This window comes from Theobroma cacao, chromosome 7, assembly GCF_053813885.1.
Source record: "Theobroma cacao isolate CCN51 chromosome 7, ASM5381388v1, whole genome shotgun sequence".
Lineage (NCBI taxonomy): Eukaryota > Viridiplantae > Streptophyta > Magnoliopsida > Malvales > Malvaceae > Theobroma > Theobroma cacao.
The window spans coordinates 11,039,852-11,049,589 of record NC_142645.1 but is presented as its reverse complement, the minus strand read 5'-3'; the positions used below and the strand labels follow the sequence as shown (position 1 = coordinate 11,049,589).

At 34.6% G+C, this 9,738-nt stretch overlaps 1 protein-coding gene across 1 annotated transcript; it reads right to left on the bottom strand.

Annotated features, from left to right (window-relative positions):
* Positions 1 to 5,620: 5,620 nt before the first annotated feature.
* Positions 5,621 to 9,367, bottom strand: LOC18594569 (elongation factor 2). The gene is made up of 4 exons (XM_007022173.3): positions 9,250 to 9,367; positions 8,848 to 8,898; positions 8,658 to 8,745; positions 5,621 to 8,309 (listed from the first exon to the last, which is right to left on the bottom strand). Exons 2-4 carry the CDS (start codon positions 8,848 to 8,850, stop codon positions 5,869 to 5,871), a joined length of 2,532 nt encoding a protein of 843 aa, XP_007022235.1. The 5' UTR covers positions 8,851 to 8,898; positions 9,250 to 9,367; the 3' UTR covers positions 5,621 to 5,868.
* Between the last annotated feature and the right edge of the window lie 371 nt (positions 9,368 to 9,738).

Below are 9,738 nucleotides of genomic sequence, written 5' to 3'. Positions count from 1 at the left end.
GGCTAATACTGATCGATAAAGATGAAACAACCTAAAGAAAACCAGAGAGGAAACTCTCAATTTGCTAATCAAGAAAAAGATTTTAGGGTTTAAACGTGTATTATATAGTGATCAAAAGGTTTGATTTCGTTAGGACTCTAATGGCTTATAAGGAAACACTATTTCAATCGGGCTAAATACTAAATAAAATTTTGAATTATATTAAAAAAATTAATTAAATCTTTGTATTTTTATTAGATTCAATTAAATCATTACTTGTTTTATTTTAAATCAAACAATTCTTTTTTATTTTAAATCAAATAAGTCTTTTTTCACTTATGGTTGATTAGCATCCTTTAATCAATCACACAATTGACATTTTTATATAATGTGATTTGGCATGTGACAAGTTGATCACGTGTTGATATGTGGCGTGGCAATAGAATTTGTCACGTAAAACTTATGTGTTTACCTTTTTATCCCATTATGTGTCTAAAAAGAATTAAAAAAATTAAAATAAATATCCTGGATGAATTCAAAATCCTGATAGATAGCCTTAGACAATTGAAATTCTGAAAATCTCCATGGAAAGTTCAGAGCTTTTCTTCTTAAAATACTTAGATGATAAAATTTTAAATTCCAAAACATAATTAATGAATTCCAATCGATCAAGAGAGAAAACTTATAAATTTGGGAATTGTTCAATGTCCCGTGACTAAAAATAAGAAACAAACAAGAAAAGTATCAATCAAACCAAACAAAAAAAGAAAAAACAAACTGTTGAGAAAACCAAACCAAATAAATATTTTTTTTATTTTGAAAATTTTCAGAAAAAATTCTTAAAAATGAATAGGATAATAATGAAGACTTAGTTTGATGTTTTTGTTTTTTTAATTTTTCATCCAATTATTTTTGCATATGTGACGGGACAAATAGTAAACAGATAACTTTTAGGTGACAAGTTTTATTGTCACGTGGTATTGATGTCATCAAAATGACACATCAATATGCCATTTAGTAGATGACATCGACTAATGAAAGCTAATCAACAATTAGTGAGAGATTTATTTGATTAAAATAAATTTCAAAGATTTAATTGAATATAATCAAAATATAAGAGTTTAATTAACTTTTTTTTGGTATAACTCACTAACTTATTTAGGTACTTAATCTTTCATTGAAATAAGATTGTGGCTACTTTTCCAAAAATAATTAAGAATTATTTCTAAACAACGTGTCAGATAACTTAAGATCAACCTATCATTTTTTAGATAATAATAATAATAATAATGAAGAAGTAATTAAAGCTTAGTCTATTACTATTGTCTTTGATCAAATTATGCATTTAGTAACTGTACTTTATCAAAATGTTGAATTTAGTCTCGTAAAATAATTTGTAAAAATTGAATCATTATATTTTTTAAAATTAAAAACATCAATCTAATATTTTTAAAATTTTTTGTTATCTATATTGATATGACATTTGATTGAGCAGATATGATATTTTTTTTTGTTAATATGACATTGAATCTTATGACATGGTAATAATGATGTGACAATTCACAAATGATATAATAGTAGTGTCGATATTACGTGACTAAGTATTGATATAGATTTTATAAGTGTGGATATGAATTTATCCAATGTGAGCTAATGGTTTTAAATATGATTGAAAAAAAAACAAATAAAAAATATGAATAAGGTTTTAGGGTTTAGGGAAAAAGTGTTGTGAGATAGAGAAGAATTGAATTTCTATATTCCATAATATAAAGTAATGAAAAGAGTGTTATGAAGTAGATAAAAAATGCCATGTTATGATAAATTATAATATTCAATGCCATATCAACAAGAAAATGGTATGTCAGTATAATTAATAAAAAAATATTAATATTTATTAATAATTGGATGGAAATTATCAATTTTTTAAAAAGTACATCACTCAATTTTTACAAATTATTATTCAGATATTAAATTTACCAATTTATCAAAATAAAGGGACTAATTACATAATTTAACTGTTATTTTTTTTTTATCTTGAAGGACAAGCTATATTTTAGTAATCTTAAAAGTCTAGTAAAATTAGTAAACCTATTATTCCTACTCCTATAAAAGGAGATGGGTAGAGGCCCTTTTAAGCTGAAATTGAACTTATATATATATATATACCAGTACCATCAAATCAGGGTTTCTACGGTTAACAGACTATGGGGAAGCAACAAAAAGCGGGCAAAGCAGGCACCTCCAAACGTCAAGGGAATTTGTTCAAGAAAGCAGCTGAGCTTTCAACCTTATGCGGGGCACGAGTCGCCATAGTTACCATCTCGGAGAAGGGGAAAGTATCCACGTTTCCTGATTCGGACACCGTTATCCGACGTTATCTCGCCGAAAAAGTGTCTTCGCGATCAGCTTCCGGCGGTAATGCATTGAGGGATTCGGGTAGAAAGGGGTGCAAGGAAGGAGGAAAGAAGCAAGGCGTCGAGGAGGGTGCGGGTGCGGGCGAGATGAGGCAAGGCAAGGCCGGAGTTTGCGACGTGGCGGCAGAGGAAGGTGGTGGATTAATGTTGAAGGATCTAAATCAAGCTTGGGATGAGCAATGTGATTGAATTTATTGTTAAATTAGTTAGGAAGTATTAGGAATCTGATTAAAGTGCATATAGTTGATAAATTGGTCCCTAGGAAATTAACAACTTCATGTTTGAATCCTGGGAGTTATGATTAGGAGAGTGCTACCTCTTATATAAGAGTGCCTCAAAAATTATTATATATATAAACTTGGAATTGTTTTTTCTGTGGATTTTCTTTATTCTTTGTGATAGATTATAATAAAAAGGTTTATTAATTTGCTTTCCTTCAAAGACACTTCCACTGGACTAAAAAGGTTGCAAGTGAATATGATGATGAAGCTCCAACCTTCAAGTCCTCTTCAAAACCCAATGATGATGATGAGGCTAATTACCAGCACTTGGCAGCATGCAGCCAGGTAAGCCTTACTGCTGCCTTGTGCAGCAGAGGATGTCAGCACTTGGCAGCAGCAGCCTTGCTTTCTGTATTCTGTAGCAGTCATAAGGCTGCCAAAACTTGGCAGCAATCATTCAAGGCCTGTAGCTGCCGGGTGCAGCAGCTTGAGAATGACTATTAAAGCAGAATTTGGTAGAATGAGCAATGAGCTTAAACTCAAAAGAGCAGCCACTCAAGACGTCACTACCCTAATACCCCTTGAAATAAACATATCTAATTAGCCATTATTACCTGAAATCCTATTGCAATACTAGCGAAATTCTTGTCTGGAAACGTCCTACTCAAGAAGTCCTACAAACATGGCGAATTGAGACTGCAACTGCAATCTACTTGCTCTCTCTTGTTCCTAGTTAACTCTCATAGTTATCAATTAAGCAAGCATTGACTGCACCTCAGCATTCTGTTGACAAGGAATCAGTAGCAGAACAACTAGATGGAGTCCAATTCATCCCTAAGCCAAAAAATTACTCAACCAGGACATTCTTTCTCCTTGACTTTGGTGAAGATTAGGTATTCCAAGTTACCAGTGTCATCTTCAGATCCCTTACTTGATTGAGATCACCCAACTATAACTCCCTCACCTTTTCTTATGATACAAGCACGAAAATTTATTTAAAAAATACAATCAGTGATGAAATTTCCAAAAATTTTGCACTCACAGATAGCCATGTTGTGCTTCCACATTCATTATTTTTGTGAATGCCTCTTAAATATCGCAGTGCGAGTTAACGAAAATCTAATTTTAAAAGTAGTATTGTTAAAGGTTAGATGCTCAAATGACTTGGCAGTTAACATATTTTAAAATTTGGTTGTTACACGTTATCTTATAAATAATTATTACACGTCATGTTAAAAATTTAATTGTTATATTCTCGTGTTGAAAAATATAATTATTACACGTCATGTTGAAAATATAATTGTTATACATCATGTTGAAAATTTAATTATTGCACGTCATATTAAAAAATATAGTTGTTATACATCATATTAAAAATTTAATTGTTATATACCATGTTGAAAATTTTAATTATTACACCTAATGATGAAAAAGTTGTTACATGTTACGTCATAATTTGAATCATTTTAACTTAATAGAAAAGACTTTTTGACAAAATTATTCTTTCGTATCTTACACAACAAGTGAGCGTCCATATCATTTACATGTCTTACATGCGTCAAACACTTCTTACCTTAACCGTTAATTATAAAAAACAAAAAAGATTTGGCCTTTGATTGCTATAACTGAAATATTTGATCTTAAATTGACAAAAATTCAAAAAATTTGACCCCAAATTAAACATTTATCCTATTATTAAATGTATCTTCAACCTCTCAGTAAGCAAGAAAAGAAAATCTTTTTAAAAGAAAAATTCTCTAAAATTGAAATAAATTGAAGAAAAAAAAAAAGAAGAAATTATATATCTTACAATATTTCAGGCGACACAACTTTCTTCTTCAATGTTGTAAGTTTAGTTATTTTAATTAATTATTATTTCGTTTTCCATCATTTGTATTTATTTTGAGTCAAGTATAAAATCATATAAATAAAATATAACACAGAATTAAAGTGAAAGAAAAGAGAGAGGATGGCAGACCTGAAATGGCGAAGAAGAAGAATTGAGAAATCCAGGGATGAAACGGCGTTGGGAGGAGTGAAAGACAGCTGTTCGAGGTCATCTAAAACAAGCCATAAATCTGCAGATTTTAGACTTTTTCCGATTACTTGATGTAAAACGCCGGTGAAGAACGACATTTTAATGTTGTACTACAGTTGAAGCATGACAAACGACAAGGAGTGAGGGATTTAGTTAGTAAAAGCTCGCCTCAGGAACATAGCTTTGCATTTGGCTTTGCTGTCCCTACAACTCTCCTGATTATCCCTTGCATTGCTTTTTGTTCAAAACTAAAGGTGTGTAAATGCAAGCTGAACTGAAAAATTGAATGAATCGAAATAAATTCGATTTTTTCGATTTAATTAGTTTAATTTTTTTAATAATTTGGTTATTAAAGTTAATTCGATTTGATTTTAGCTAAAGATTTTCCTAACCAAACTTGACTAAGAATATAATAAGATTTTCGTATAAAAAATAAATCATAAATTATTTATATTTTTTAATTATTTATTATCTAAATGAACATCCATCTTATTTATTTTAATTATTTATCATCATTTTTAATATTTTTTATAATATTAATTTATAAAAAATTATAATATAAATAAATATATATAAACAAAAAAATTATTTTAATTATTTTTAAATATAAATTTAATTATACGATTATTAAATATCCAAAATAAAAAGAATCAATCACAGAATATCCATTCAAATTTTGGAAGAGATAACGAATGGAAGTCAAGCCAATATTTGGCTCCATGTAGAAGCCCAGGGAGGGGAGGGCTTCATAAAAGAGCACTGGATTGCGTTCGTAAGAAAACCACAGCGCCTCAGCCCAGCTGTTACTGAGAGCACTTGGTGCTGGGCCACGGTCCTCATGGACCACAACCATAAGGACACCCAGCCTCAAGGACTGATCTAAATCCTTTGGCAGAGCACCAATTCTACCTATTGTTGCATCAGTAAAACAATCAACCATCTCGAAATAAATCACAAAGGTAGACATATGAAGGTCAAAAATATAACTTGAACACAACCAATGTCGATTGCAATACATAATCAACACGTAAAAATGTAACACCACAGAACAATTCTCGAGTCATTATATAAAAACATCTAAAAAGGACCTTACATGATAAAATGGGTGACAGCACCCAAGAAGCAACTACTACCAAAATATAAAGAGCCAGAAAACAAAACTAAATTGCAGCAGAAATTTTGCCGCACAAACATACCCTCTCCATTATTCTCTAGCTTACAGCTTGTCCTCGAATTCGGAAAGTGGGGTCATCTGCTCCTTCAAACCCTTCCTCTTACGGATATCAGCAACAAGAGTTGCTGCCTGGGTCCCTGGTTCAATTGGATCTGATGACATCATATCCCAGTGATCAAACACACATTGTGGGAATGCCTGTCCTGATGTTGCAGCCCTCAGAGTGCTAGAGAATCCAAAAGACTCAATAACGGGAAGGTATGCCTTGATGTTGTAAAGTGGGGTACCAGGCCTCTGCATCTCCTCAAAGACATGTCCACGCTTCTGGTTAAGAACACTGTAAATACCACCAAGTGCCTGCTCAGGAGCTTGGATCTCCACCAAGTAAACAGGCTCAAGAAGCCTTGGCTTGGCTGTTAGCTGAGAAGCGTAGAAAACCCTCCTAGCAGTTGGAATGATCTGACCACCACCTCTATGGATTGCATCAGCATGGAGAACCACATCACAGACTTCAAAGCAGATACCTCTCATGTTCTCTTCAGCCAATGCTCCTTCCTTTGATGCCCACTGGAACCCAGCAACAACAGAATCCTTAATTTCATTAAGGTACTGAACTCCTTTACACATATCAACAACCATGTTTGGACCAGTGGTCTCAGGGCCAAAACACCAAATCTTCTTAGCAAGATCCTTGTCCCACCCATACTCCTCAGACAATATCTTAGAACGAACCTTAGGATCATCTCTTGGACCAATTCGTCCATCATCTATGGCCTCAGCAAGCCCTTCCTCCATAGGTCGTGCTTCCATGTACAGACGGTTGTGCTTGTTAGGAGACTTGCTCATCACAGTCCTACAAGACCTCTCAAGGACAGTCTCACGAAATGACACAACAGGGTCTGATTTAATGATCTCAGCACCACCCATAAAATCTTCTTGCAAATCCTTGAGACAGATCTCAAGGTGAAGTTCTCCAGCACCAGCAACAATGTGTTCTCCAGATTCTTCAATGGTACAGACAACCATAGGATCAGACTTTGCCAAACGCTTCAGCCCTTCAACAAGTTTCGGAAGATCAGATGCGACCTTGCACTGAACAGCAACACGAACAACAGGAGAGACAGAGAACTTCATGGCACGAATTGGGTGGGCATCAACTTCCTTCTCATTAGTCAAAGTAGCATTCTTGGTAATAAACTGATCCAAACCAACCATAGCAACTGTGTTACCACAAGGCACATCCTCCACAGTTTCCTGCCTCTTTCCCATCCAAATAACAGTTCTCTGTACACTCTTAACATACAAGTCTTTCTTCTCACCAGGGACATAGTTGGGACCCATGATCCTGACCTTCAAACCAGTTGAGACTCTGCCAGAGAAGACACGACCAAAAGCAAAGAACCTGCCCTTATCAGAGGCAGGAATCATCTTTGAAACATAAAGCATAAGAGGACCATCAGGATCACAGTTCCTAATAGCATTGGCATACATATCATCAAGAGGACCCTCATACAAGTTCTCAACACGATACTTCTGAGCCTTGCCAGGAGAGGGAAGGTGAAAGATCATCATTTCCAGGAGAGCATTACTTGCAGGAAGCCAAGTTTGCATTACACGCTTCATTAGGGCCTTCCCCATCAAGTCCTTCTCTTCAGCCTTCATGGTGACACCAAGTTTTTGCAACATGGGCCAGAGCTTATCCTTCTGGTCATTCATACAAGTGTTGATGATCTGCTTGATGGGTTCATAACAAAATTGAACAAATCCACGCTTGCAGGTAGGAGAGCCAGTGTTCTTGCTGGTCCACTTCTTGGTAGCTGGATCAAAAAAGTTCTCACCCCAAAGTCTTTCCATCATTTTCGACTCATCAACTCCAAACTTTGAGGCATACATCTTAGCAAAGTTGGTCAGTGTAAAAGCCCAACCATGCAAACCAGCAGAGAAGGCAACTGTTCCTTTCTCAGGGTAGACTTGAACATCACCAAGAAGAGGATCTTCATAGGTAGCCATGATGACATTAGCATTTTCAATCACTCTCTGGAATGTCTGGTAAGCCTCCTCACCATCAACCTGAAGCTCAAGGAAGCACCTGTCCATCTTGTTAACAGTCAAGACAGGCCTGATCCTTTCACCAAGGGCTTGACGGAGTACAGTCTCTGTTTGCACACAGACACCTTCAACACAGTCAACGACCACAAGGGCACCATCAGTAATACGAAGAGCAGCTGTGACCTCAGACGAAAAGTCAACGTGCCCAGGGGAATCAATAAGATTGATGAGGTACTCATTCCCTTGCCTCTCTCCTTTGTAGTTCTTCAAAGATTCATCAGTCATTTCATAGTACAGAGAGATACCAGTTGACTTAATTGTGATACCACGCTCAGCCTCATCCTGACGGGTATCTGTCATCCGAACATCACCAGCAACTTCTTGTGCAATAATTCCAGCAGCAGCGACAAGAGAATCAGTAAGAGTTGATTTCCCTGCATATCAGAAAAACAATCAGAACTAACACCGACAAAATCTACACTTTACTACAGCAATATAACTTCTACTAACGATTATTGAAAAGTAAAGATCTGTCACAGTAATAAACAAAACAGGCTCTGAATTTGCACCTAAACAAAACTAACATCAATTAAATCCAGACTACATGTTCATATTACTATCTTTTCAAAAATTTAACACAAGTTAAAAAATGAAGCAATTTCACGGAAGCATGACAAACAGACAAATAAATTGGCAATCACTGTCACAGTTGAAATTTACTCAACAACTTTGATCTTCTACATCAGGTATAATAATAACAGCTATGAACAAAAAAAGCATACCGTGATCAACATGGGCAATAACAGACATATTACGGATGTTGTGTTTATAGTCCATAATACGACGGAGCTCATCAGCTGTAAACTTCACCTGTAATATAACAGAACATGAGTCAAATCAAGAGCAGTCATAGAAAAGACTTAAACGAAAACACACACAAAAAAGACAGATTAATATATTCATTCAACTCACCATCTTGACTTGTCTTTAAAATACACCCCAACTATAAATAAGAATCAAAACCTGCCAACAGAAACAAATTCTTAAACTTCCAAATAGAAAACACAGCAACATATAAACACGCCTAATATCAAAAACCCAGAAATCATCCGCTAAAACAAATGAAATTTTCGAGATCTGAAATCATATTAGCTACAATTGTGTGTAGATATTCCGTATTCCATAATCAATACCCAGAAAATTATAAAAATAAATAAATAGATAACAGCAATGATTTGAATCATATTCATCTATAAAATGGACGAAAGGAAAATGGAATGAAAACAGGACCTAGGATTAGAACAAGTAATGGAAAAGAGGATCTAAATCAAGACAGATCTTAACAGAAACGAAAGGAAAAGGAGCAGAGCTTACCTGTAAGAGAGAGAGAGAGAGGAGAGGCGGCGAGAGAAGGAGATGTCGATTTTGATGACTCTCTCTCGAATAAGAGGCACACAAAGGAGGATATGCCTTATTTATAGTCGCTGAGCTGCAAAAGGCAGTGCGTTTGAGAGTGGGAGTGTGAGGGGCATTAGCTAGGGTTTTTCCTTGTTTCTATTTTGGGCTTGAGCTCTGGCTCTTGGGCTTTAGGCCTGGTTTCTAAAAATATCTTTTGGACTTTTAAAAACTTTCCTTTTGAATTTCCCTTTTTATATAGCAGCATTCATGAATTAAAGATCTTGCACGCCAAGTCTCGAACTTATTGATGCAATGTTATTATTTAGGTCGGATTTGATAACTTTATTATAATCTTAGTTAATAAAATTTAAATATTTTATCTAAATATACTGAATTTTTTTTAATCTTTTTCCCTTACATTTTTTTAAACTATATAATGTCAAATCTCATGATAAGTCGTAAGCT